Below are 27,544 nucleotides of genomic sequence, written 5' to 3'. Positions count from 1 at the left end.
ATAATACCCGCTTTCCCCAAATTCCATGCCTCACAGAAGAAAAACAACGGGGAAAACAACCTCAACAGCAAAAACGGGCAATGATCCCTTAAAAAAAAAAAAAAAAAAATGAGGCAGCTAAAAAATAAATCCCGCGAATAAATCACAAACACACACACACACAAAAAAAAAAAAAAAAAACAAACAAATAGGGAGAAAGAAAAGAGTCTTACAAAAAAATATGTGGATTTATTTGCTGCTTCTCATCGACCGTCGTGAATGCCGTTCTTTCCACCATAGAGTGATACGCCGTGCTTTTGGCTTTTTTTATTGAGTAGAAACTTCAGTCGTTTGGTTGGCTTCAAAGTTTGGTCAAGCAGGCCCTGTTTCTGCAGTGAGACAGCCACACTGGGGTCACGATTCATATCCGCAGCCAACTTTTTCGAGTTGACAAAGCGGCGGTGCAGGACGGAGATGGGTGTGTACTGCTCCATCTGAAACTGCTTCTTGGCCGGTTTACTAAAGAACTCGCGACTCCGGTATGCCATATCTGGATTCTCTGTTTGCACAATATAATGCTGCCTCACTGCGTACTGAGGGTCAAGACCGTACAGCTCGTATTCCTTAGTCTGACGATCCATATCTTTCGGAGGGACTTGTGCGAGTTGGACGTTAATGACGTGATTGCAAAAATCCACATCCAACTGCGTGGCAATTTCCCGGACACTTCTGGCGTCACGCTTGTCGGTGACGGTGTACACCCAACCCAGGTTTCCAAGCCGACCGGTGCGGCCACACATGTGCTGAAAGGAGCATGCCGTCCTAGGACAAAATGTGATGAAGACATGGGAGACAAGAGGAATTTCAATCCCAAACGCTTCCGACTCTCGAAGAAGCAAGAACTTCCACTTGCCACAAAACTCACCATCATGGCACACCTCTGAGAAAAGCTTGGCGTTCATTCCAAGACCGCGAAGTTTTGTTCGCACCTGCAACAAATTATCTTCTTGGCGAATAAATATAACTGCGCGTCCGGGGATGGTGTCCCGGGCATTCCAGATTAGCTTCACAAGATATTCATACAAATCCTCGTGGAACAGATGAAAACTAAAAAGGCAGTGAATTGTGGAGGGAATACGCACAGAGGAGAGAACAATGGTGTGCCGCTCAAGTTTCACACACAGCGCCTTCAAATGATCCTTGAGACGTTCATCCATGTCCGCCGACACAAGCCCAAGCTGCAGGATCGAGCGGATGTGCGGCCCTGGAAGCTGATGAAGAGTTCCCAAGAGCAATTCGCAGGCCAGTGGGTTCCTCAAACGCTCCCGCATCTCCGCCACAGGAGCATTAGGTGGTACCATTGGTATTTGTACGCCAATGTCATCTATATATACGCGTCGCAAGTACCCAAAAGACTCAAACTCCATCTTTTTCTCAAACAACAATTCACACATGGTATCTGCAGTTGTAATTAAAATGCGCACTGGGCCATGATCGCTATGAAGCGAACGTCTAAGCGCACGGTAGTACGTCTCATAACCCTCTCGATGGGAGCCAAGGTACAGCCACGACCAATCATCCCGAGGACGGTCTACCACAGTACCACCCAAAGGGCCACAAAGAGCTCGAAGCTGGCTGTACGCATGCAATGCGGTCAACCCATCCTTTGCCACAAATACGTTGAGACCTGCTGCCTCCGATCTCACAGACTGCAATAATGCAAGAAGAAAAACACTGGTCTTGCCGCTTCCTGTGACCCCATTAAAAATGACATCATTATGATCCTCGTGTAGAAGCGCCGGAAGCAGACGGCACTGAAGGCGCGTGGGAACCGGTCCATACTTGGCAAGCGCCCTTTCACTCAGCAGTGGGTCGAGTCCAAGAGAAATCCACGCTACACCTCCCTCGTCTTTCGCTGATGGCACCTTGCGGCGCAAAGTCAGTACCGCTGATGACGCAGATGATGATGATGACGATACCAAATCGTTAACCAAAAGGTCCTCTTCAATAACAAGTCTAGCACGCTCACGAGCGGATTCTAAGATGGTGCCTTCCAAATCTGCTTCGGTAATGATCTTACTACCAATGGGCCCCTGTAGCTCAACACGCAGGTGTTCCGCAAGCATTTCCTCCATGTCACTTAAAGGAGCACTTGGTGTCGTGGCTTCGTCGGCTGTTGTTTGACCATTCTGAGCGAGCGTGGATTCCGCGGCTTCCAGCAGCGCTGTTGCACCATTTCCTTCAAGAACGAGCGTGCGATTGGGTGATGTCCTTTTCGACTGCGGCAAAAGCACCAGAGGAGAACGCTCTGTGGGGCTGTAGAGTCGTTCTGTCATTGATCGTTCCAACGCCTCTGTCGATGGCCACAGCCTCTGCTGGTAACGGTAGTAATTCCCTTGTCTGTTTTTGCGGAGCTGCTGCACCAGCCTAAAATCCTCGTACTGGTCGAGAGGACTACGCAAGCCATTGCTTTGGCTAGACTGAATCACACAACGAATGACAACAAAAACCGAAAAAAGATCCCTATCCCGCCACGGTGTGCCTGACAGTTGATTTACCCGGCGCATTTTTTGCTTCATAAAAGTGTGTTTCGGTGTAAAAAAGGGTGGAGGTGGGGAGAAAAAACAAAAAAACAAAACAAAAACAAAAAAAGGGACAAGCGCAAATCAGTCGCAAGAAGTAAATCAATGCATAAACAACAACAACAACAATCCTCCTCAAAATAATAATAAATGAGACAGCACACACACACACAAAAAAGAACGATCACCACTAGGAAATAAGAAAGGAAACAAACAAACAACGAAAAACAACTGTCTAGTTTTCATAAACCGAGAAACACTTATCTGTTAAATCACCCATTTGTACCTTTTCATAAATGCTCACACGGATATACACATATATATATATGCAAAACACCCACACATCTGAAATGAAACACACTGTGTCTTTGAACGACTATTAACAACAGGATGGACAGCTGGAAATATACGATAAACAACAACAACAACGGCCTTCAATGAAGTTCATCATGTGTATGACACATGGGTTATCCACGTCCTCGTCGTACTCGTGCGGCAAAATCCTGCGGAAATTTTTCTAGATAATGACGCGCCTCAGGATTCACATCATCATCACGGCGGCTCTTGTATTGAGAAAATACCCTGTCCAATACAAGTTTGATGACGTCTGAGGCATGCTGGTCCGGAGTCCAGAAGTCGTTAACCATCCGATCACAAATTCCACCTTCTCCTGTCACTAATGGGCTGTACACCGGGGTAACAAAACGCACAGTTGGTGGCTCATGCGGATAGTCGTCAGAGAAGAGTACCGAAAGTTGATATGTGTTACCGGCGCCACCGTAGACGCTATCGGCGGGGGCTTTCACCTTCAGTATCCAATTATAGATTGTGTCCGTATCGACAGAAAAAATAGCCGTGGAATGTGGGCTACCGCTGCTGTTGGCTTCATTATTTGCATCCACTTCCTCAAGAAGAAGCTTAAGATCTTTGATTATCCGTTTGTTGGAAATGTTCTTCATCTCTTTGCTCCTTTTTTCCACCGTCCTTCTTTTCCGGTTGCCTTGAAAAGCCCTTCGCCTCCCGTCACTTCTCAGAAAGACAGCAAATGGTGTAAATGTGTGCTGGACCAGTCAACGCAGCAGCACACAGACACACACACACAAAAAAAAAAAAAAAAAAAAAAAAAAGAGAGAAAGCAGATCATGAGAAAAGAAACATGTGTGCCTACACAAACTCATGCGCACAACACATAAAAAAAAAAAAAAAAGGAAACAACCGAGATAAATAGAGAAAAAGATATCCACGCGACAAATCGACATCTCATTAGAGCCTCCTCCCTCCCATCCTCCGGCACGGCTAGCCGCCCAGAAGAGCGAGTGTGAGCATGCATACACACGCACGCACGCACATTCATACAAACAGAAGGCATCCGAAAATTAAGCGTAGGAACAAACAAACAAACAAACAAAAAAGCCCGCCCAAAAGCAGCATCGTCGTGTATTACATCTCCCACCCTTCACTGCCCGTCCTTGACCGTGTGGGGTGTCCACGGCGTCAACAAGCAACACCCGGGAATAAAAACGGCACTGGCGAGGACGACCGAAGGGAATGAGAGAAAAAGAACCATGCGCCTCCATTGAAACATAAAAAAAGAATACATAGAAGGGGGAAGGGGTAATACACATATAATATATAATATATGTATATATATATATATATGTATTTTACAATCCTCCGCGCAGCGACATTAACGCTGCTGGAATTTTCTCTCTTTTTTTTTTCTTTTTTCCTCCTTCTCTTTCTCTCCCTCCCCATCAAAAAAACACAAACACACACATTTTCGTGCATTCCCGCCATCGCATAGGCAAACAACACAAACACTGAAATGCAAAGTAATTTTAAAGTATTCACGGCCAAAAACCCCCCCCAAAAAATAAAAAAATACAACACATTCCTTCACACAAAATGAATGCACCACCACAAGAACAAAAAAGAAAAAAACAAACAAACAAAAAAACAAAAAAAAAAAAAAAAAAAACAAAAACAAAAGGCCGTATTTATTTCTTGTCATTATTCTTCCCTTTCAATGCGTGAGTGGGACGTTCCCTCGTCTTCTTATTCCACAAGATTTGTTTTTTTTTTTTGCTCTTAGGCAGTTGCAATCCTACGGGAACCGCCGGTCTCACCGCTCTTCACATTGGCAAAAAAACCCAGCCGCTTCATGAGGAGTCTCCTGGCGCCCATCGTGTAGGCATCAAGTGTGATACATCCAAGCTTTTGCACATCAACCTTATGGAAGCTTGAGCAAATTTTTTCTTCACTTGGCGGATCACAGCCCAACTCCTCAAAAACACGAAGCATGCTGGAGCGAAACCCCTCGTAGTCTAACATTCCCGTGTCTTTTACATCATACAGTTTGAAGTGTTCTTGGCATAATTGGAAAAAACGCTTTTCATCCCGCAGGCTTTGTGACAATAACATATCCTTCACGGTCACCCCAAATATATGTTGCTTAAGAAGAACACATTCGTTAATTTGCTTCCGGTCAATTGATGAGGGCAGAAGATTCAGCTCATCTATTGCCTGCAGCACCGTTTCTGTCGCAACATTACCAACAAGGTCGTTCTCTTTTGCAAAGGGACATCCCCCCATACCTCCAAGTGCACTGTCAATCATCTGGCACCCTGCCTTCAAGGCGGCAATTATCTTTTCTTTAGATGTCGCGGTGTTGCTGTGGAAATGTGCACCAAAAAAAACATCCGGGAACTTCTTCTGCAATCTTGTAAAAAGATCATGTATCTTCTGCGGCTCAGATACGCCAATGGTATCAGCGAGACTGATTGTGCGCACGCCCATGGAAACCAAATTCGAGACAAGTTGTTCCGCCACTTCTGGACCACACGGTTCCCCATATGGGTTACCAAACGACATAGAAAGGTAAACAAGCAGTTCCTTTTTTTTATTGAGCTCCAATGACATCCCATTACTGGACGATAGAGCCGCATTCGTATCCACAACAGCCTTTTGCATTTCCGTGAGTTCGTTAAGGGCCTCCGCAATGCTCTTTTTTGTGTTAAGTTGTTGAAATCGTTCGGAGCAGGAAAGTGGAAATCCAATGGTGCTTACAATGGGTGTTTCAAGCGCGCGCTTAAACCCTGAGTGGGATGCAACCACAACTGAGAGTTTCGGGGCGTCCTCACCAGTTAGAAGCGCATGATTGCAGCCAGCCAGCACCTCCGCACTGTCTCGCATCTGCGGCACGGCCCGCGGGGAAACGAACGAGGCACAATCAATTGAATAAAAACCGCACTTTAAGAGAGCATTCAAATAGAGAATTTTTTGCGCCGTCGGAATAAAGTGAGAAAGTCCCTGCATTGCGTCGCGAGGGCACTCCACCAGGCGAATAGGCGCCAAGAAAAACCGCGAGGAGAACATCACAAATATCTCCCCCCCCTTTTCTTCTTTTTTTCTTTTATTTTCACCTCGTTAACCGCCCCTTCACTTTCGTCAGTTATAAGTAGGGGGAGTGGGCAGGGGCCACAAGTAACCTCAAGAATACAAATAAACAATAGCAAAAAGGAAAGGAAAAAAAAAAAAAAAAAAAAAAAAAACTTTGGAGAAAGAAAAAAAAAAAAAAGAAAGTGGGAGTACTCTTTTCTTTTCCTTTTCTTTTGATCCGCTTGAGACTTTGACGGCAAATATGTTTAACGACTTTATGAGCGCCTTCTCGCCCCACGTATGATGCCCGTGAATATATATATATATATAGGTATGTGTATATTGCCTCGACCCCCCTCCCCTCTACTCAGGCTGCGGGTAAAATATATGTATATTGCAGGCAAGAGAGAAAAGTATATATGTATTATATGTATACAACCCTTTTGTGTATCGTTATTCTTGTCGCCCTTTTGTTTCCTCGATTTTCTTCCTTCGTGTGTTTTGGTGTTTCCCGCACCAACACACACACACACACACACACGCGGCAATTGCACCCCTTATTTTTTTCTTTCCCTTGTTGTTTCTAATTTCCTTTGATGTACACGCGGTTGCTTTTCCTTCTGGCAGCTAAGAGATAAACACAGTCGTGCTGGTTGATTTCTTAGCTGCACGTGCAACCTAAAAACGTGCGCCAATTGCCACGCACTCTCTCCCTTTGCACGTAAATGTCAGCGGGGATAAAGAGAAAAAAAGAAAAAAAAAAAAAAAAAAACAGGGAATATGCGCTTGTATGAGGCCCTGGCGCCCTTTTCCTACAAGGACAAGGTGCAACAAGAGAAACAGTTTATTCAGTGCACCCAGCACTCCACACAGTTCATAGAGGATTTCTCCCACACCCAGACACACGCACGCCAGCCAACAAACACATTCAAAAAAAATATACCGTAAACACAGAGATCGTTGAAGGCTAAAAAAGCGGCAGCCATCAAAAGAGCCACGCAGCCGTCGGAGTCCCCCTCGTGAAGGGCAGCACCGGAAAATAGGGTGGGAAAACAGAAAAAAAACAACAACAACAACAACGCTCTCGTTACCTTCCAACGCGGTATCTTTGAAAATAAAAATAAATTCGCAATGAGGAAGCCAAGGTATATATATATATATCCAAAGCCTCTCTCTTTCTCTCTCTCTCTCTCACTCGCTTTTTTTTTTTTTGTATGAAATGTCATTTAAAAACAAAAACAAACAAACAAGATAATACTTTATATTAGCTTTAAAAAGAAGAAAAAAAAATGTATTTATCATGCAGCCATATAAATATGGACAAGTTGATCATTACGCATATCTGTGTTAGCATGCGGTATTTTTCTTTTTTTTCCTTTAATTATTCACAGCAATGCAGAATTTCCAACGCCACGTTCTCACTCCCTCATTACATGAAGTGGTACGCATCATCCGCGATTCATATTCACCAACCAAATTCAATTTTCACACACACACACAAAAAAAGCCCACATAATCATAAAAATATGGATACATACATGTAAGGTGAAACATCACAGTAGGGCAAAATACATGCAAAGAACACATGTCTTTAGCGCCTCACGACGTTTGGGTCCGGCACACACACACACACACACACAAACAAAAAATAAATAAATAAAATAAATAAATAAAAACGTGGTGTAGAAATAGACGAGAGTAAATAAATTTACATGATTTCCTTCCTTCCTTTCCACTGTTTTCCCCCCTCTCTTGATGCCCCCTTTCCGTTGCCCGCGTGTCCCCTTCGACGTGGAAACTCTGCCGCTTTTGGCCCCTCCTCCCTTCGTATCCGCCCAGCACGCGTCAAATTCCGTTTTTTTCCCCCTCGCATTTCGTGTCGCTGCGGTTTCTGAAAGAAAAGGACGTGATAAAAAAACAACAACAACAAGGACAAATAAACACTCGTACACAACATCAAAGAAAAATTATTCCCCCCCCACGGTGTTAATTACAGGAATAAAGCTCCAAGTTGTTTTCCGCACCCTCGTTCAGATGCCGGTGACGCATAAAGAGTGCATAGGCCTCTTCGTCGTGAATTAACATGCCCTCCTCCGTTTTTTCCGCGAGAACAGGAGGCAATTCACCCTTCGTAAGGTCCGCAAACACGTTGTTATTGAAAAGCGTGGCGCTGTCCACCAATTCAATGTAACGTTCAAAATTCTCCGCGAAGAGACGAAACGAGCGCAGTTGCATTGGAATGGGTACACCCCTTCCTGTTGAAAACCAACGAAGAATTCCACGGGGGATGGCAATTTCTGGTTCCACCGTAATGGCAAGAAAACGGACTTCATAGGGATTGGCCAACGGTCTGGATCGCGGCTCAAGAGGCTTGAAGTACTCCTCAATGGCTCCATTCTCCTTATACCCAACACCTTGTTGATACAAGGTCGTGTGTGCATTGCGGACCATGCTTATGACTTGCTCAATGAACGGACGCCACATCATGGTGCTGTCAAAGACGATGTTGCGACCCTGATTGATCGCTCTCACCAAAAGTTTTTCCGCGGCACGGGTACTGCTTTCGTGCATCGTCTTTGCACCTTCGGACCACGGGGTCATGGCAACTTTAAAGTCATCCGCGTTCACCAGCACGATGTCGGCTTTATTTTTTTCCCACCACAGACTGCGTGACAACGCCGTCGCCGCAGTACTTTTGCCAGCCGCCATGCCACCGCCCATAAAAATAAATACCGGCGCCTCTCCTTCAACCAACCTGCAGTGTTCCACTGAACTACATTGCAATTGACGCAGCATCACTATTGCTGACACCATTTCACGGCATTTCCTAAATTTCTGACCCTCACGAAGAACCTTAATACGGCTCACACAATCCTCATCATCCTTCGTGCGCGGCCGGCTCAATCCCTTGTTGTTGATCCACTCCACAAGCGCGGGAATGGTTATAACAGCATTTGCGGGGTAAAAACGGTAATCTCCTTTCCCAATGATAGTATAAATTTCTTCCTCATTGGTACAAAATCCATGCAATGTGGAAGAAGGGCTTCCCGGGTCTGAAGGCACACCATACAGAGCTTCGGATATTGATGGCCCTGAATTACGTAATACAGCCATGCGAAACGCGTTATTATTTGTACTTTTATCACTCCGAACGGAGAGGCTAGATATTACTTCCATAGAATTGTTTTCTGACGGAGGACGCCCCTCCTTGCCCAATGAATGATTGGGATCGCCCCTTTCCAGGGGTGGCACGTAGATGATGGTTGGAAACCATGATATGTTAAACATGTTCGCAAGCTCCGGCTCCGCGACAACGTGAACAACAGAAACAGTTGGTACGGGATCCAATAGCTCTTTTTTAAGAATATCCTCAAATATATGAAGAGCTTCGCAGCTCTTTGCAGAAAATCTTGCGTGAAATACAAGTACAAGACCATTAGGCGATTTTTGCAGACGTTCTGAGATGTTCCCAATGGTTGTGAAAGTAAGCCTATGAAAATTCAAAGAACCCCCTTTCGTTTCACCGTCTGGTTGACCGCCGGGGACTTTTGTTGTGAAGCCAAAAATATGTTCACTACTGCACGGTGATAGACGTTCTGGAAAAATGGAGAAGGATTCATCTTCATCCGACACATCCTCCTCTGGATCTGTCGACATGCACATGGGGAGTATATTCTGTCTAACATACACCTCATACTCCTTGTTGATATTAATCACATCTTCCGTACGATGCCAATTCCAAGAAAAGTACATTGGTACAAGTGTATTCACAAGCCTGAGAAAGTGTTCCACGCACTCGTCTGGGTCGCACAGTTTGGGGCCAGGCGGAAGGTTGCTGACACCATCATTGGAGCTGAGGGATCTGATAGGAGGGCTTTGAAACTCCCGTGCACGTCGCCGTATCCGAGCCACCAGCGTGTCCCTATCCTTTGAGAAGCGGATTGCCCATTTGTGACAAAGGCTCCGCAGCAACTCCGGATCCGAGCGGGTTAAAAAAAGCATGGTACAACACGCAGCCAATCTTGATACAAACATATCTGGCGGATGCTCTAACGCCATAAGGACATATTCAATAAACGGCAGCCACGGTGGTGGCCGAAACATCTACACTTTTACGTCAAATTATTTAAATTTCCCTTCTTCTTCTTTTGTTGTTGTTGTTATTTTCCCTTTTTCTTTTTCTTCTTCCTGCGCTTTTGTGCCTCCGTCCTCCGTTTCCTCTCAGGCCCGGAGAAGAAAGTGTCTCCTCTTGCTTTTGTAGGGATGGTGGCAATGATGGGAGGTGCACTGAAAACAAAAACATAAGAAGCAACCAGTGATCGTGACAACAGCACCATAAAACAACATCAACCATACAAGTAATGACATGAGAAAATAAAATGTGTGCTCGCAATAAACAATAAAGAAAAAGCAACTCGTTTAAAACAATAAATAAATAAATAAATAAATAAATAAATAAGGATCCTCCATCCATAAAGGTCACAAAAGACCACCGGGATCATATACACCCATCCATCCATCCCTCCGGAAACAAAAAGATATAAAAATAATCGTGCAGCCTCACATTATGGGCCGTGAATCTTCAAACAGGAACAATCGATGAGACACCCACACCCACAAACATGCACACATCAAGACGGTGAAAACTACGACCCAAGTCACGAAACCTTTACAAAAAAAAAAAAAAAAAAAAAGATCAGTAGGAAAAAAAAAAAAAAAAAAAAACACCCTCGCCGTTATTATACTATATGTTTATTACGCACAATTCGCACAAGCCCTGATACGAGTGAAAGAACCTGCGCAGTTTGTTCCTCCAGACTAGGGTTATTGCATGTGAAAGGGTTGGCGACATGAACAAAAACAGCAAAAACACGCCCCCTCCATTTCTTTTGCAACTTCAAGCTTCGATACAGGGTGTAATTGCAGTAATACCGTCCAGCGTCACGGGATATAATCCAATGCGGCTGTTGGCGGTCGCCTTCCCTGCGGCCCCTTTTTGATATCGCGGCATTAAGTTCCTCTATGAGTTCTGCTGTTGCTTTTGACTCGTCACACCCATCGCGGACAAGCATGCTTTCCAAACATACATCCATGGGAATTGATTCATCAATGGGAGAACCCTCAAGTTCGTTGTAGCCGCACACTTCCAACCGCATTTTCCCCTCCTCCTCACGACTGTGGAGCCCAATATGAAGAAGCAGAACACATCCGTCAGGGTTGTCTTCCATGTGTTGTGCAAGAGCACCTTCAAGGCCGTCAAAGTACGCAGACACCGCCTCTAGACCGACCTCAAGTTTCTCATAATGCACTTGAAGTTCACTGTCTTCCATCATTCTCTTCGAAACAGATTCTCCGATCATGGCACTTGGATTCACCGTAATAGATTTGAAAGGACCGAAGCCGGTCATGTAAAGTTGCAAATTTGAACGTCGCATTTTCGTTTTCTTTGCAAGTGACAATAATAAAGGAAAAAAAGGGGGAGAAAAAAAAAAAAAAAAAAAAAAAAAAGAGAAATCTACCGTTTTAAACGGGTTATGGGAACAACAACAAACAACAAACAACTCCACCAGTACGCTCGATAGGAAGACACGATATGTGTCTCCATGCAAAACCAAGAAATAAAAATTAACAGGATTCCTCTATTTCTCTTTTTTTATGATGTGCGCCGCACTCGTCTGGGAAGGGCGACGGCCATCGTCTCTGTTTATCTGAAGGAGGGAGGCTGAACTCACACAAAAGATGACACACGGGACATTGCCAAGGATATCCCCGCAAATATGGAGAAACATACAAAAAAATACACAAATGAGGAGGAGAAGACCCAATACAACAAAACACAAATGCAAATGAAATTAAAACAGACATCATCGTGCAGAGAACTGGAAACAAATAAATCCTTGTGTACACTACGGGCACGACTGTTGCTTGAGAGAATGCCTCTAGCCCGGGAAAAACAAAGAGCATGGGATGCACCCGTTTCCCCCCCAAAAAAAATTATCGCCAATAATCAATAATCACACAAAAATACATAAAGAGAGAAAACAATAAAACGCAAAAGAAGGCCCGAGGGTGAAGTAGATCTGAAAAGAATGGGGCAGAGCCTAACAATATACGCTCTCCAAAACGGAATAAAAAATGTTTTTTCTTTCAAAAAAAAAAAAAAAAAAAAAAAAAAAAAAAGAAAGAAAGGGCTTGTCACAAAATTCGTGGTCTAACCCACTGTCACACCAACCAGTTGTTACCTGATTTGCAGAATTTGCCAGGATCTTCACCCAACAAAATGGCTTCGCGTGTGTCACGACACGGCACGGCTGCAATTTGAGAAATTCGTCCGTCCTTAGATGGACCCCACTTGTCACGCCCTGTGATATCCACCTTATTCCCGGCGTGCGTGACCTGCCCATTCACCCATACTCTCTTACTGCTAAATCGAAGCACACGTACAGTGGGTTCCACCGCCCCACGAGGTTTTCTTGGCGGAGGAGAGGCTTCCAAAAGGTTGCATGGGCTATTTTCCTGTTGAATGCTGTGTTTCGGGCCCCACGAGATAGGAGTAGTGACGGTGTCAGGCGACCCCATTTTCTGCCCGCTCAGCAAAGAGACATCCATCGTGTCTTCTGCAGAGCCTTTATAAGATTGCAAAGACCTCAACCCATAATTTTCACGATTTTGGCCGCGTAAAAGGTGAGAAAAAATCAACTGAGAAAAGCCACGACAACCCGCAGGGGGTGGAGGTGAACCCACATGTTTGCCTCCCACACCCATTTTCTTCTCATTTCCCAGCCTTTGCCGACCGTATGGAACCTGCAGATCTTCGCAGGTGCTCATTGGAGTTTGCAAACCCTCATAAAACCAAAACGCCTTCCCTTTTATTTCAATTTGTTCCACCGTAATAATATCCTGTCGTTCCTTCTCTTCAAACTCGGGAAGAAGCTCAATTGACTTCTGAACAAGGCGCTCTTTATACGCCTCCTTGGCTTCCAAACGGATAATATGTTGTTGCTTCCAGCCATCCGTCCGCTGAAGAAGTCCTCGACAGACCTCCTCCTCATGCAAAAGGGAGGCTACTTCGGCTTCAACTCTTTTTCGCAGGTCCATAATTGCCGCACAGGTCCGCAGGGTAAACCGGTCACGATCACCGAGTAAAGTGCAAAAGGGATAAAGAGAAAACACCTTCCCCTCATCGTATACCGCGGGCAGAGGAAATTTCACAGTTTCCAAAATCAACACAAGACATGCAAAGTTGGCACTGATGCATTCTGCGATCATCGGCTCTTTAAGCTCCTCACTCTCTTGTGCAGCGTCTAATTTTTTTTCCGAGGCCATCCCAGCCTTTACAATAACCCAGCGCCTTCCATCCTTCTCATCGCCACCATTTTCGTCAAATAACAAACGAGGAATACCAAAAAGAACCTCTAACGCACTAACACGATCTTCGCCTAAGCGATTAACAGCATACCGACGATACGCTGAGAGGGGCAACGAGAGATGCCTCAACCACTCCTCTGGTTTCTCCGCCTTGCCATGAACTTCACTGCCCTCCTTTCCGTCATCATCTCGAAACTCATGTGTGCCAGGTGGAACATCGTTACCGGGTCCTTCATCCCCATTGCCCAAATGAACCATCGCAGATTGAGTGCCGGAAGCATCAAAAGGTGGCTCCGGCCCAAGTTTTTTAACAAGAGCCTTAATAATATTAGATTCAGAGCCTTTGTATTTCGCCAAAAGATACGGAACACTATCGACTCGCTCAGGTGCATATTTTGTAAAGAGTCGCGTGAGTCGTGTGCGATAGTCTGTGGCTGGTTCGATGGGTGCATCTGAATCGAAAGCAGGATCTGGTTCTGGTCCATACCTTTCTACAAGGAGACGGAACATTGACTCCTCATCCCCATTGTATCGTCGGAGAATGGTATCCACATCAGCAAGTCTTTCCCTGGCATAAAACTCGTAGAAACGAATGAGTCGTTGTCGGTAAGTTGGTTTACTCAGTTCATTATCCGGTGAAGGCGCTGGTGGTTCTGGGCCGAGTTTGTGCACAAGGGCTGCAAAGAGAGATTCGGTGCGTCCATCGTACTTTTTAAGCATCACATCCACGGAGGAGGCCTTGCGTGGCACGTAGTGTTCAATAAAACGTAACAGACGGCTTCTCGGTGATTGAATGTCTGGTGGTAGCGGTTCCGGGCCATAACGCGCTACACATCCCGCAAGCATCTCCTCCTCGCGACCGGCGTACTTCTCCATCATTTGATCCAAAATCGCCAACTTCTCCGGAGCGTGCTCCATAAGAATCCGCGCCAAACGCCATCGGAAATCATGTACATTGTACGGTGCGAGACTCATGCTGGAGGTGGTGCGGCTGAGGTCACTTTGCGTGTCAGAAATCTTCTCCACACTTCTCGAGTCCTCATCACCGCGAGAAATGGCCGGCTCTGGTCCATATTTTTCAACCAGAGCGGAAAAAAGTTCCTCTTCACGCCCTGCACATCTGGCTAACGTTGCATCCACGGTTACTAGCTTGCCTGGGGCGTATTTGGTGTAAAAGCAAACGAGGCGCTCACGATAACTATGACCTCCTTTCGTGTTGTTGGGAGCTTCACTCGGCTCCGGCCCAAATTTTTTCACGAGGCTCTGCAGCACCTCCTCCTCTCGACCGCTGTACTTCTGAAGAATGCCGGCAACAAGTGGCCGCTTCTCGGGAGCGTAGACCGCAAACAAATTGTCCAGCCGCTCATAATACGTCGGCATGGCAACACCCCTCACGTGCACACAATAAGCAAAGAAACAACAAAAAAGGCTACCACCAAAGCAACAATAATAACCAAAAACGCACAGAAACGTTGCCAATTGATCTACCAATAATAATAATAATAATAATAATAATAATAATAATATATAATGTATATGTACAATGCAGGCTTTTTCGATATCCGTGACGACAGCTTTCGCCGGTAAATAAAAACTAAACCAAAAATGATAATTAAAAGAAAAAAAAAAAACTATCCTTTCTGTTTATTTCCTCCTCCCCTTCCCTCCTTTTTTTTTTTTTTTGGCAGTCAAAAGAAAGCAGAAGAAATACACAAAGGAGGTATGAGAGAGTTTAAGGAGAATATCACATAATACACAACCTGAAAACAACATCAAACATTTTTATTAACAAAACCAATCAAATTCTTTTTCCCAAAAGAAAACGTGGCGAGCTGCATGCAAAACAAACACACACACACACACTGGGCCAAAGGGGGATCCAATGGGACAGGCAACGAGGGCGGCATTGCTGTCATGCCCCAAGTTTCCCTGGCAATCCAGCGGCAGTGAGCAGCGTTTCTTCTGTAGGAGAGCAATGAAGTGAGAAAGGAAGGGGTACTGGCGGCAGTCAGTGGATTAAACATATCGACCAAGTAGGTTCCGAATATGAACAAATTTCAAAAGTAATTCCCATCATGTGCCGGCGCAAATGTAAATTTAACAAACCGGAAGAGAAGGAGGGAAAAGCGGAGGAACATGTCGCCTTCGTCTCACTCTCATTCGTCGCTCCGTTGAACTCCTAACTTGTCCCTAAACTGTGCGGAGAAAAACAAGCCAAAAATGAAGGGCGTGCAGAACAAACTCGCAAGTTAAAAGTCACTCTTTTCTCCACAACAACAAACAAATAAAAGAAAAATAACTCTTCCTGCCATTCATACACACACAAAATAAATAGAAAAAACCACTATTTCTTCTCTGCTCCTCTTGAATAACAATTTTTTTTTTTCTTCTTCTTCTTGCATGTTCGCGGTTCCTCCACATCCGCATTCCCTCCGCCAGCCCCCAACTCTCAGTTCTTAAATGGCGACCACGGCTCATCCTTGAAAAACTTCGCCTGCTCATAAAAGTACGTCTGCCAAATCCACGTTCCCACCGTTGAGCTCACGCAGAAGAAGCAAAGAAGCTTCAACCACATCCATTCCGGGTCTGTGCGACCAGCACCAATGCATTCTGCCAGCGTGTCGGGATGACCTTCGGCGCCTGCTCGACCGGAGTAGTACATCGGCGTATTGCGCCGTCCCCTGAAGAAAAAACGGGATGGCCGCGGCAGCCGCATGGCACCTGTTGGCCGATACATTTCTTCTCTTTCCCTTGTGTGTGTTCCCTGCACTGTGACAATGTCCAAAGAAATATATCGGTCCGAGTAAAAGTGAATGGATAAAAAAAAACAAAAGAAAAGAAACATATATATATATATAAGGGCAATAAAAAAAAAAAAAAAAGAAAAATGACGTCAACGCAAAAACCCTCTTCTTTTTGTTTTTCTTTTTTCAACTTTTGCCGTCGTTTTTTTTTTTTTTTTTTGTTGTTGTTGTTTATGATGATGATGTTGTTTTTGTTGTTGCCCCTCCACTTCCTCTTGGTAGCAGCCGCAGTGAGTGAGGACGGAGCGCCTGGCATACATGCAAGTATAAGAGAAGCGTCAAGGACAACAACAACAAAAAAAGGGATGGAACAAAGAGCAGCAAACATTCAATCCACCGCACAAGCGAGAAACAACATCTCGAAAACAGCACAAAAGAATACGAACGTGCAGCATGCGTAGGTGCTGACGGTGTTGCTGACACGATATGCGCCACAACACGAACAATAAATTGTTTTTATTTTCTCTTTCTTTCTTTTTTCGTTGGTGTGAACACACAAACGCAACAAGGTTAAGCAAACTATGGCACATACACAGAGACACAAACAGAAAGAAATAATAATAAAAGGCACCGCAAGGAAACACAAGAAAACAAAAAAAAATATAAATAAATAAACAACAACACTAGAGCCTCAACTTACATGGTTGCACAACACTTTACACATTTCCCATTCTTTTCCTTCCTCGGCAACGGTGTTTGTTCAAATTGTTTGTGCCTATTTGCATCGCTCGCTACAGATGTCTGCAGTAATTCGGACGGGATCAGCTGCGGAATAGTCTCTTCCGGATTTGTGACGGCGGCCGAAGAATCATTCGGCTGAAAAGAAGATTGAACGGAGTTCCTTGTCGTGATGAGGGGTTTCTGATAGGCACCAAAATCCATCGTGTACGCCTCCACACCTGTTGCTATCACCGGAATAAAAGAGGGGGTATAAACATTCCGAGCCGATGTATCCAGGCCAAGCTGCTTTTGATCATTCAGGCCACAAACATATACGCGACCATCTTCACATGCAAACATACTACCCGCCGGTCCCGCCGCGATTCCTACACACTTGCTTGGCAATGGAATTGGAGTAAAATACAACATCGTATCTACGGACTTTCCCAGTCCCAGCTGACCATTTTCGTTACTGCCTGCAGCATAAACAACTCCACTACTCGTGAGGGCTAAAGAATGAGCATCCCCTGCTGCAACCATCACAAAGAAGTGATGGCAAAGAGACTTTTGAAGATACGGCTTGCGACGTGCATTCTGCTGTTGCCCATTACCTAATTGGCCCTTTTTATTTCTTCCCAGCGTGTACAAATGGCCGTTTTGATCGATAATTAGACAAAACCCCATTCCACACGACACACGAGAAACCGGCGTTCGACTTAATGCCATAACTCGACGCGGGGTCCCAAGCGTTCGTTTAGACGCAAGCGTTTTGTAAAGCACAGAGTCTATTCCAACCATGTAATAATCTTCCCCGTAACCCAAATCCAAAAAACGTACATGACGAGAAGGTATAACGGACTTCACGGGGTTTGACAAAATAGAGAGTGGCCGCACAACAAATGCCCGCGTCACACATGCAAGACGTGTTCCGTGTCCCACTATCAAAAGTGCCTTCTCTGCAACAGTTGACAAGCTTTCGGCCTTTCCAAGAGGCCCTGCCGTCCACTTTCCGTTTTCCAATGACAAGACACTTAAGCCACCTGACACCCATACCTCTCCTTGATCAGTCAAAATGGCAAAAAATTCATCGGTGGCAACACAGCCTCGGCAATGGAGTTGTTTTGGCACCTTCACTCCATCACCAGCCCCAAATGTGATAAGTTGTTTCGTAGTTCTATCCACAACGCAGCTCGTTCGCCAACTCATCGACATGGCGGGAATGTTGTACTGCAGTGAATAGAGAGGAACTGCAAACATCATGATCTGCTGCAGGACGCGTAAGACTAATGAGGAAACCTTTTTACCCGAAGGATTTGATTTTGGAAGATGTATGACTTTATTATCTTCAAATGGCTCCTTCCTGACAAATTTGCTGGGGAAGGAAAAAATGGCGGAGTCTTCACGGCCAATGTCATTTTCATCTACCTCTATACCGGAGTCAAGAACAATCTGCCGGGCGTGAAGCATCGGGAGCATGGCGGTGAATATGGCATCTCCCCCGTTGTGCTTGCGCCGCGCCTCCATCCAAAACTCCGCATCCCGAATCATTTCAATCTACAAGAATACAGGAAAAATAAAAGAAGAAAATTTAGCTCAAAGATGATTCTGTTAATATTAAAGGAAAAAAAAAAAAAAAAAAAAAAAAAAAAAAAAAAAAGACGCTACAAGGGTATTCCTCCCGCCGTTCTTCCGTGTGTGGTTTGTTTCTGTTTCCTCCCCTTTTTCCTCGCTCCTCCCCCGTTCCACTTGTTTTCCTCCTAAAGAATGTAGCCACCTTTCCAGTGTCACATGATGAGTGACACCAGCAAAGAGGAGAGAAAAGCAGCAAAACTCACTCCAAGCAAGAGGCGGAAGGGGACACACACACAGAGAGAAAGAGAGAGAGAAAAGAAATTCCACTGTGGTGCAGGCCATTAAAACCGCTCCATGGACGGAGACACAAAGGCGTATACACGTGTACATGTGCATATATGTATCTATACATAGTATTACACTAATGATCCTCAATCAAGCGGAATCAGAAATCCAACAAAAAAAAAAACAAGCGGACAAAAAAAAACAAAAAAGTAACGTCGCCAAAAAAACTCATTCAGTAAAATCAAAAAAACATTGTATTCTGTACATTGCTCCAGGTGTGTTTCTTCTACAACCCCTTTTTTCCTCTCTCTCCCTCTCTTTTTTTTTTTTTTGCTTTCCTCGTCCCTTTTCCTTGTAGGGGCATCTTTACCATTTTCGTTGAGCAACTCCCCCACAACTCAAATTACTCTGCAAGTCCTGAAACCCCTCAAGATGTAGACGCGGACATATTTATGTCTATTGGGTAAGCTGTTTTTTCGTCCGGCCAACGGCTGACCCTACAATCCCTGCCTCCGCTGCCCGTCTCATAAAAGATTCTCGCCTTTCACGAAGGGTGTCTGTAAGTAATTGTTTTTTCAGCAAATGCTCATCTCGTTGTAACTCCTTTTCCACTTCATAGCGTTCTTCTCGCGTTCGCACCTCGTGATGAGGGACTTGAGTCCTCACCAATGGACGAACCTCCTGCAACTCTGCCTGTGCCGCAGCTCTCGCCTCACGCATGAGCGCGACTTGTTCACCAAAAATAACCCTTCCCGCGTCCTGTTCGCATGCATGTCGCATAAAATCAATTTTTCGACCGTATTCCAAAACCTGGTAATTACCACGGGCGATGAGTAGCAACGTTTTGTCGGAGAATGGCGCGTCACGGATACGCAGCCACCGACGGAATTCTCGTTGGATTTTTACCGCTGCTCGGTCCCGTCTGGATGCATTTAGTTCGAGTTCACAGAGGTGGTCCTCATGGGCACGACGTCGGAGCACCTCAAAGGGACGCAGGCGAAGGGCCTCCTTCCATTCAGCGCGGTGACGCTCTGCAACGACATCGACAAAAAGGCCAATATGATACTTTTCCCTCTCCAATTCCGCTACGGCATTCACCTCTTCAATGGGTGTAGGAACATAATTTCCAACTGAGGCGGCGACAGTGAGCATGCCGCCCTTCTTTTCATCCATCCCCTTCTCTCCCCATTCAAGAGCGTACATAGTCCTACGAAGATTAGCAGATTTAGCCCATCGTCTCGCTACATAGGACCTAAATAAAAATCCACGACCAACGCGCTGCAACAAGGAAGAGGCAACACGCTCATTTCTTCTATCTTCATCTAATTTATAACGAAGACGCTCCATGAAGTATGCAAGACGAGAAAGGTACGCTCTCCAAGCTCGCTGAATCAATCTAGCAGAATACTGTCTTCGCCACTTGGATACCCGATCTACACCAAGTGCACGTCGACAAGGCATAACAGACCGAAACCATCTTTGGATTTTTATTGTTGGTGGACAATATCGTTCAAGGAAGTTTTTCTCTCTTGCCCTGCGAGCAAAACAACGGCGGGCAAACATCTGAATGACCATTGCGGCGTAGACCTCACGCTCCATTTGCCGTTTCAATACCCATGTCTGTGCCCGATAAGAAGCTGCTTCTCGCATTTTCCCTCGGGTGCGATAGCTCCTCCAAATGGCTTGGATTTTAGATACTTTGGACACAAAAAAGTCCTCCTTCTGATCTTTATGAGAAATACCACGCCGTGCCAAATACCGCACACACAATGTCTTTTCTAACCACTTTTTGCCACAAGACGTTACTGACGGAATAATATCGACCTCAAAGATTCCTTTATTGCTCTTTCTCCGCCGTCGCTCCTGCTCTACTCGCCGCTCATGTTCAAGAAGAGCCTGACGCAAACGCTCCCGCCGCGCCTTCTCCTCGGCCCGCTTAACAAGCAGTTCTCGTCGCCTTTTCCCCACAGAGTACCACCACATGCACCATGTGGATTGAATCTTCCTCGCGGCTCTGTCTCTTGTGCGGAAGATAATAGCTTCAATAGTGCGTTCAAAGTATTCCTTTTTCGCTTTCTCTTCAGCCTCCTTACGAATTCGAGCGCAAAGAACCTCCTCCTCCAGACGTTCCTGTTGTATGCGCGCCTGACGACGTAAGGTGGGATTAGCGCCAATTAGTTTGAAAAAGACCTCTCGCTTTTTTTCAATGACCTTTTCAGCCGTATCCACTCGTTTTTTTCCCTCTTCCTGCCTCCTCTTTTGCTCAAAGGGACGCAGCTCATGATAACCATGACCATAATCATAATCATCTTCTTCTTCCTCCTCTTCGTCGCCAAAATCTATAAGCGGGGTTTCCTTTTCAATTGTTGATTCGGGAGCCTTCATTGCTGCAACATTCTGCTCACCGCCATACATGTTCACTGCCACTGAGACATCAGTTGGCGCAAAACGATAAAATGACGGCTCTGACCGGTTTCCTTGGGCCCCAATGAAAAAATACTCTCCAGGAATTGTGATCTTTGCGGGCCGTTGTGTTTCTTCAAATGTGTTTGAAACAGCCGCAGAGTCGATGCGTTTTTCTTCGGTTCTCATTGGAGACTCATCATCGTCGTCATAATGAGCGCTACCAGAGGCATCCTCATTGACTCCAGTATCTTCTTGTCCTTCTTTCCCTGGGTCCGTCACACAACAGTCAATGAGAGACTCCGCCCTCCTTTCCTCCAGTGTTTCTACTGCGGCCCTCAAAGTGTTGCTTTTGTTCCCATAATCATCTTCACACATCTCCTCCGTTTCTTTTTTCTCGTCCATTTCTTCTTCTTCTTCATTCGACGGTTCTTGCAATGGCAGCAAAGGTGCAGTCAGTGTACCCACCAGAGAGGATCCTTGCCTCGCCAAAGTTGCTTCAACGCCCTCCTCGACCGAGGGAGCCGCAGGTTCGTTGGAAGTGCATCTGTGTTTGGAAGGGGCTATCATTATTTCCACTGCGCGCAGAACTGGAGCCACAGTTGGGGATAATAAAGCCTCGCCATCATTGGAAGCGCTCTCAGGACGGTTTAGTGCTTTTATGCTATCAGGAACAGGAGAGTAATAATTCTGCGCCATCGACGGCATTTCTCCGTAATTCAATACCTGCAGGGCCTCTTTGGCCTTCATGAGATGAGCGGGAACTGGGGCAAGAGGCGGCAGCCGACCACCTGGAGGCAGTGGCTGGATGGAATTTTCAGGACTTTCACGGAGTTGTGTTACGGCACCTGAATTATTGGAGCTGCATGTATCGGTCCCGTCGGTTGTTTTTTTGAGATCCATGCCACAGTGTTGGCGGATGAGTATCGTAGTGGGATGCTCTTCGCCTAAATGAATTTCGGCCTCTCTCAGTGCTTTCATAAGGACAGGTGCTGCCAATTGTCGCATCTCTTCTGAATCATGCTGACTCAGGGCCACACCGTAGTTGTGTAACGCAATAATATGAAGCATTGGGTCGCTTTCCTCTGAGGATAAGGCACAATCGCGGGCAATAAAGAAAGCCTCCTCCGTTGAACCCAATTCAAGCAGCACTGCGGAAAGATTCACCATTGTGGAACATGACGGCCTTCCAAAGACTTGCAATTCCACATTGCGCGCGTCCTGGAGATAACGAATAGCCTCGTATGGTTGATTGCCCCGACGCTGTAGACATCCCAAGTTGCTTAATGTAGCTGCAAACGCAAGAAGCCATGCATCACGTTTTTCCTGATTTTCTGAATTTGACCCCATTGGAAGACTCGGAAATCGGCGCACTCCCGCCTCAGCAGCTGTCAGAGCCGTTTGTAGCACGTCATAACTTGCCTTCATTTTCCCATCTTTCATGAGTGCCATGGCTTTTTTGTTCATTTCCATAACTGCCTCTACAGAAGTCGCAGATCCAGTGACGTTTTTAACGGTGCTACGTCTTTTTTTATTGCCGCTGTGAATTTTTTTCATTTTCGGCGAGGGTGATACGTCACTTGAGGAAATGCCCTGTCGTTTCTGCACTTCCGTTGGGGGTTGCCTCGACATCTTGACTGGTGGAAGCTGCACGCTACCAACAACCGGCTTTTGCTGCCGTTTTTCCTCAAAACGAGGGTACGTGACGCCTTGCATCTTCCCAGAGGAGATGAATTACCCTCCGTCCCTTCAACAACAAAATGATACAAAACAAAAAGAAAAGCCAAAACACACGGGAAAGAACCCCGCAAAAGAAAAAAAAGAAAAAGAAAAAAAAAAAAAAGAAAAAAGAAACAATAACAACAAAAGAAGAGAATACATTTTGGAACACCGACAAAAAAGAGAGCAGCAATATGCGTACATTTCTTCGTGTAGGGAAATGCCTCTCTCTCTCTCTCTCTCAACAGTCAACAACACCACCGGGATTTGGGCATCCGCATTTTAAACTGAGTTAGTAACAGGGAGAGAAGGCGTAAGTGAGAATTTCACTGAGGAAAACACAAACACAAACGCAAATACAAATCACCCAACTATGCAAATAATGGGCACTTCGCCACTTTCCCCTCCTTCTTGATTACCGCCGTTCCCTCTTCATTTTACGATTAACCGATTCACGGACAGCCATCCGTCTGCTTCATAATGCGTACACCATGTCTAGAATATGTTTTAGCCGCACACCACCATCTGCTACGACGCAGCATCTGTTAAATTGCTAGAGACTTCTTCCAGTTTGCCACCCTCTTGTGTGTTTTCTTCGCACATCCCCACAGGCCGGCCCCTCATAGATATCTCACAGCAAAAACAACAGCAAGAAAAAACGGGTCAGTCAACACAACAACAACAACAAGAACAAGAGACTGGCACAAACCCTCTTTTGTTACCTTGACTCTCTTTTTTTTTTTTTTTTGATTGTTTGTTTCGGTTCATTTCTTTTCATCCCTGCGGAGACTACTTGCTCTTTCGCTTTTGCTTTTTGCGTGACAAACGGGCCCGCTCTTTTTCTGCCTTGCGTTTGATGTGCGCCATCTCCTCAAAGGTTCGAATGTGCCCGTCCTTTGGCAGACGACGTTGCTTGCGACCAACCCGCAGTTTCTTCCCCTGATTTGGATCACTGATGTCTACTGTGTCATCATCATCATCACCGTCATGGTTGTAGCCGCCGGTGCCTTGCTCTTGTGCGGCCCTGGCACGATGGAGAGGTCCAAGATCTTCCTCTTCCCCAACGTCTTGAATACGCATGTTGCTCTTCTTCATCCACCGTGAGTAGGCCTCCAGTTTCGATTTAAAGTTCACTGCTTTCCCTGCCTCATTTTTTACGCCGCGTAACATAGCCTTTGCGTCATTGACATTCATTCGTACAAAGCGATTCTTCTTCTTACTCCACGCGTACACTTGGCGTTGTTGCTGCGCCTCTTGTGCACTCTCTGCACCCACGTCAAAAGTTGCGTCCTTCACAGAATAGTGCGCATCCTCCATAGTGCTGCGCTTCGTGGTGTCCATAAAATAATCCTGATCGCGGTACTTCCCGCTCCCTCCACCGTATTCCGACTCAAAACGGTGCATACTCCGCGTGGGATACACAGTGACAGCGTCTTCCTCGTTGGTTGCACCGTCCATTTCTTGTCGTTCCCGTTTTTTCCGCTCCTGTGCCCTCAAAAGCAGTTTTTCTCCCAGGGATAACTTCTTTTCCGGCACCGTCACATCTCGTTTCGTAATCTTTGCACGGTCGCTCTTCTGTGGCTCTTCTTCCGCTGCTCCTTTTCCCGTTGCCGCGTCGTCTTCGTCCGCTTGCTCTCGCTGCTCTTTCCAGAGGGTTTGAATGGTTACAGGCTTCATGATTTCAAACATCTTTTCGCCGTGAATCATCTCAAGGACGGATTCCTTCGCCTTGAAACGCTTTAGATCAAACCGCGCTTCATCGGCTGCAATGCGCTTCGCCTCCAGACGCTCCACAAAAATAGGATGCAGAGGTGTATTGTCAAACTGGTACTTCTCCTGCCTTGCCTCTTGAATGCCGTAGTGAGTTGCCTTCTTCTTAGTGCGTGTAAACTTCTTGTGAGCATTGTCGACGACTTTCGCCATGTTCCTCACCTCCACATCCTCCAGAGCGAGGCGACGCAAGAAGTCGAGCTCCAACTGCAGGTCTTCCTCCGGCATGCGTCCAAAGCAGCCATCATCAGCCGTGAAAAGTAAGTCACCCTCGGTTCGTCGACACTGCAGTGGACGATCAATAAACGCCATGAGGTCGACGTAGTACGGAAAGTCTTCAAAGGTGAGGAATGAATACGCCGCACCCGAACGGCCAGCGCGCGCCACACGGCCAACGCGATGCACAAACAGCTTCGGTGTGGATGGGAATGAAAAGTTCACAACGTTGTCCAGCAGTGGAAGATCAAGACCGCGCGCGGCAACGTCAGTTACAATCATAACGTGAGTTTCACGCCTTGAGAACGCCTGCACAGCATTACGCCGCGCCTCCTGGTCCATTTGACCATGTACTGCGCTACAAGAGATAAGATATGCTTCCATGATCATTTGTAAATAATCCACATGAAACTTTGACTCAACAAAAATGAGAGCCTGTTGGGCTGTACCATCGCTCGTGTCACCTGCCGCCACTCCAATGACCTTTTTAAGCAGCACGATGAGAGCAGCTACTTTCTCATCGTTACGGACAAAGAAGGCGCTTTGCTTCAGTTTATCGCTTAGTTTCATTTCCGCATCCAAGCGAATGACCACAGGGTTGTGGAGTCCTGCGCTTGTAAATTCTGCCAATACACTTGGCATTGTGGCTGAAAAAAGTGCACGTTGACACGCATCTGGCACCTTCTGCATAACCGCGACTATCTGCGGCTGCAGTCCGAGTTCAAACAGGCGGTCGGCCTCATCTAACACCAGACATTTCACCATGCTCAGCTTCAAGGAGGCCTCTTCCATGATGTGAAGTAAACGACCCGGTGTGGCAACCACAATGTCAGGATTCGATCCGAGCAATTCGAACTGTTGCTCAAGCGAGTTTCCACCGACCAGCGCTGCAAAGCGGAGGTCAAGAAACTTGTTCAACTGAATACCAAAGCGTAGGATCTGCAAACTCAGTTCACGCGTTGGAGCGAGAACCAATCCACGAATACCCACCGTCTTGCTGTGCGACTTCAAAAGGTTCAACATGGGAACGAGAAATGCCGCCGTCTTTCCGGATCCCGTGCGGGCCATGGCTACCACGTCGCTTCCCTGAATCATCGGTGGAATAGCTTTACGCTGGATGGGCGTCGGTACGTTGTACCCAAGTCGCAGTACACCGTCAAGCACCGGCTTTTCCAGTCCAAGGCTTTGAAAACCGCCTCCGCGCTTTTTTTTTGACTGCTGGCCCTGCGCCTCCACGGAGTCCACAGCGGACTCCCATGTCCCTAATCCTTTCAACATTTGTTTCCTCCACACACACGCACGCGCAAACTCACCCTTTTTTTTTTTCTTCTTCTTCATGTATCCATAAAGAGAGAGAGACAAGAAAAGCATGTAAAAACCGGTGGACATAACAACGGCAAAGCGAATAGAAAATCCAAAAGATTTCAAAAAACACACATTGGAAAAAGAAAAATACAATAGACGATAAAGGAACCTAGGGATGTTCTGCAAGACAGTAGCCTCATAAGCATGTGTAGGGATTTTTTTTTCCCCCCAATTTGTTTTTTTTTTCCTCCTTTTGTTACTCTCTTAACTCTGTCTTAAGAAATAATAAGGAACCTAGATGGACGTATTTTATAAAAGCAAAAATGCATACAACAGAGAAAAAATAATTCGATGTTTCCTGCCGTGTGGAACCGCGTCGCGTACCGTCATACACATACGCACACACGCAGAATAAAAAAAAAAAAAATAAATAAATAAATAAATGGAATCCCTACTGGCACGCACAGACGGGAGCCAAAAACTCCCCATGTTGCAATTCGTACTCATGAATTTGTGGCTCGGTCGCGTTGCAACTCGGTACTGCAAAGCGTGTCCATGCATTAAAAAAACAAACCTCAGCCTCCCGTATCCACAAGGTATTCCTTTCATTTTTTTTAAAAATTACAAAAGGGGCACCAGCTTTGTAGTAAGACAAGCAACGCTTGCAACGAATGAGACCATTAGCCATGCTACTTGGAGGTTCACTGTACTGGCAGTCCGCAATTCGCGTATCAATCAACAAGGACGCATTACACCGCAACCCCAATCTGGCACATTGAAAATCACAGTCAGACCACAACCCGTCTTGCGTGTTCCCTCCTTTACCGTCTGGATGGGCTGCAAATGCATACGCAATTCTTTTCGGATATTGCATCGTGGTGGAGGAAGAGTTGAAAGCGGATAGAAGTGAGTTCAACTCATGCATAGAAGCCAGAGGAGCGTCATATGTCCTTAGCTTTGCCATATGTTCTCGTACAGGATGAAGATATTCAACATCCTTACTAAACCGCATAAGCCACATGTAAGACTTTGGAGATGCGTGAATAGCCTCTTTCAATGAATTTATACCCAGCGGGAGTCGTAGGTCCCGCGTGCGCTTTCGCAACAACATGGCCCCACCGTATTTTGTGATGTGAAGATCGGATGGAATCTGCTTTATTTTGTCACCATATTTGTTTCGCCATCTAATAAATTCTGCATCCTGCGCGGGACCACAGCAAGCACGTGTTTCCAGCTCAATGCGCTGAAAATGCTCCAAGTGAAGTCTTTCATACCGCGTCCACCAGTCGTAACGAAGCTTGCAATCTTTCCAGGACAGTGGCAGTTGTTGTCGCATCTTGACCTGAATGGGCCGTAAGGTATGATCGAGACGCTCCAGGTTAAACCACGGCTTGGGGGTCCCGGTAAAATGATACACCCCATGAAGACGCCTCACCAACTCCCCAATGGTGGTGAAACATGTACGGAAAAGAACCCATCACGCGCCCCTACACGATTGTACCC

The 27,544-nt window shown here is 45.9% G+C and overlaps 10 protein-coding genes and 1 pseudogene across 10 annotated transcripts, besides 30 other annotated features; all 11 read right to left on the bottom strand.

Annotated features, from left to right (window-relative positions):
- Nucleotides 1-14,152: part of a sequence feature (heterozygous, Esmeraldo-like haplotype) that runs on past the window's edge.
- Nucleotides 91-205: a sequence feature (T-rich).
- On the bottom strand, nucleotides 243-2,558 carry Tc00.1047053506635.100 (hypothetical protein, conserved; the record flags this gene model as incomplete). The annotated part of the gene is made up of 1 exon (XM_809166.1): nucleotides 243-2,558. The coding sequence occupies one exon, from the start codon at nucleotides 2,556-2,558 to the stop codon at nucleotides 243-245; it is 2,316 nt and encodes a 771-aa protein (XP_814259.1).
- Nucleotides 2,600-2,629: a microsatellite.
- Nucleotides 3,029-3,520, bottom strand: Tc00.1047053506635.90 (ubiquitin-conjugating enzyme E2, putative; the record flags this gene model as incomplete). Its single annotated transcript, XM_809165.1, has 1 exon — nucleotides 3,029-3,520. The coding sequence occupies one exon, from the start codon at nucleotides 3,518-3,520 to the stop codon at nucleotides 3,029-3,031; it is 492 nt and encodes a 163-aa protein (XP_814258.1).
- Nucleotides 3,663-3,696: a microsatellite.
- Nucleotides 3,949-3,970: a microsatellite.
- Nucleotides 4,179-4,224: a microsatellite.
- Nucleotides 4,264-4,310: a sequence feature (A-rich).
- Nucleotides 4,489-4,550: a microsatellite.
- Nucleotides 4,650-5,936, bottom strand: Tc00.1047053506635.80 (hydroxymethylglutaryl-CoA lyase, putative; the record flags this gene model as incomplete). Its single annotated transcript, XM_809164.1, has 1 exon — nucleotides 4,650-5,936. One exon carries the CDS (start codon nucleotides 5,934-5,936, stop codon nucleotides 4,650-4,652), a length of 1,287 nt encoding a protein of 428 aa, XP_814257.1.
- Nucleotides 6,075-6,142: a microsatellite.
- Nucleotides 6,459-6,480: a microsatellite.
- Nucleotides 6,679-6,711: a microsatellite.
- Nucleotides 7,108-7,136: a microsatellite.
- Nucleotides 7,558-7,578: a microsatellite.
- Nucleotides 7,579-7,613: a microsatellite.
- Nucleotides 7,926-10,043, bottom strand: Tc00.1047053506635.70 (hypothetical protein, conserved; the record flags this gene model as incomplete). The annotated part of the gene is made up of 1 exon (XM_809163.1): nucleotides 7,926-10,043. The coding sequence occupies one exon, from the start codon at nucleotides 10,041-10,043 to the stop codon at nucleotides 7,926-7,928; it is 2,118 nt and encodes a 705-aa protein (XP_814256.1).
- Nucleotides 10,076-10,129: a sequence feature (GA-rich).
- Nucleotides 10,366-10,398: a microsatellite.
- Nucleotides 10,613-10,664: a microsatellite.
- On the bottom strand, nucleotides 10,679-11,374 carry Tc00.1047053506635.60 (pyroglutamyl-peptidase I (PGP), putative; the record flags this gene model as incomplete). Its single annotated transcript, XM_809162.1, has 1 exon — nucleotides 10,679-11,374. One exon carries the CDS (start codon nucleotides 11,372-11,374, stop codon nucleotides 10,679-10,681), a length of 696 nt encoding a protein of 231 aa, XP_814255.1.
- Nucleotides 11,403-11,453: a sequence feature (T-rich).
- Nucleotides 12,089-12,127: a microsatellite.
- On the bottom strand, nucleotides 12,162-14,687 carry Tc00.1047053506635.50 (uncharacterized protein; the record flags this gene model as incomplete). The annotated part of the gene is made up of 1 exon (XM_809161.1): nucleotides 12,162-14,687. The coding sequence occupies one exon, from the start codon at nucleotides 14,685-14,687 to the stop codon at nucleotides 12,162-12,164; it is 2,526 nt and encodes an 841-aa protein (XP_814254.1).
- Nucleotides 14,153-15,127: a sequence feature (areas merged during assembly that could not be assigned to a particular haplotype. This can correspond to areas where the two haplotypes were merged or to regions with more than two copies in the genome that were merged during assembly.).
- Nucleotides 14,797-14,839: a microsatellite.
- Nucleotides 14,893-14,937: a sequence feature (T-rich).
- Nucleotides 15,128-27,544: a sequence feature (heterozygous, Esmeraldo-like haplotype).
- Nucleotides 15,757-16,044, bottom strand: Tc00.1047053506635.44 (hypothetical protein, conserved; the record flags this gene model as incomplete). Its single annotated transcript, XM_809170.1, has 1 exon — nucleotides 15,757-16,044. The coding sequence occupies one exon, from the start codon at nucleotides 16,042-16,044 to the stop codon at nucleotides 15,757-15,759; it is 288 nt and encodes a 95-aa protein (XP_814263.1).
- Nucleotides 16,127-16,195: a sequence feature (T-rich).
- Nucleotides 16,216-16,269: a sequence feature (A-rich).
- Nucleotides 16,270-16,311: a microsatellite.
- Nucleotides 16,704-16,726: a sequence feature (AT_rich).
- Tc00.1047053506635.40 (hypothetical protein, conserved) lies at nucleotides 16,748-18,319 on the bottom strand (the record flags this gene model as incomplete). Its single annotated transcript, XM_809160.1, has 1 exon — nucleotides 16,748-18,319. The coding sequence occupies one exon, from the start codon at nucleotides 18,317-18,319 to the stop codon at nucleotides 16,748-16,750; it is 1,572 nt and encodes a 523-aa protein (XP_814253.1).
- Nucleotides 18,388-18,428: a microsatellite.
- Tc00.1047053506635.30 (hypothetical protein, conserved) lies at nucleotides 19,085-22,747 on the bottom strand (the record flags this gene model as incomplete). The annotated part of the gene is made up of 1 exon (XM_809159.1): nucleotides 19,085-22,747. The coding sequence occupies one exon, from the start codon at nucleotides 22,745-22,747 to the stop codon at nucleotides 19,085-19,087; it is 3,663 nt and encodes a 1,220-aa protein (XP_814252.1).
- Nucleotides 22,841-22,907: a sequence feature (T-rich).
- Nucleotides 23,540-26,125, bottom strand: Tc00.1047053506635.20 (ATP-dependent RNA helicase, putative; the record flags this gene model as incomplete). Its single annotated transcript, XM_809158.1, has 1 exon — nucleotides 23,540-26,125. The coding sequence occupies one exon, from the start codon at nucleotides 26,123-26,125 to the stop codon at nucleotides 23,540-23,542; it is 2,586 nt and encodes an 861-aa protein (XP_814251.1).
- Nucleotides 26,452-26,485: a microsatellite.
- On the bottom strand, nucleotides 26,493-27,544 carry Tc00.1047053506635.10 (annotated as a pseudogene; the record flags this gene model as incomplete).

This window comes from Trypanosoma cruzi, genomic scaffold (genome assembly GCF_000209065.1).
Source record: "Trypanosoma cruzi strain CL Brener 1047053516679 genomic scaffold, whole genome shotgun sequence".
Lineage (NCBI taxonomy): Eukaryota > Euglenozoa > Kinetoplastea > Trypanosomatida > Trypanosomatidae > Trypanosoma > Trypanosoma cruzi.
This window is presented reverse-complemented; position numbering and strand designations above follow the sequence as displayed.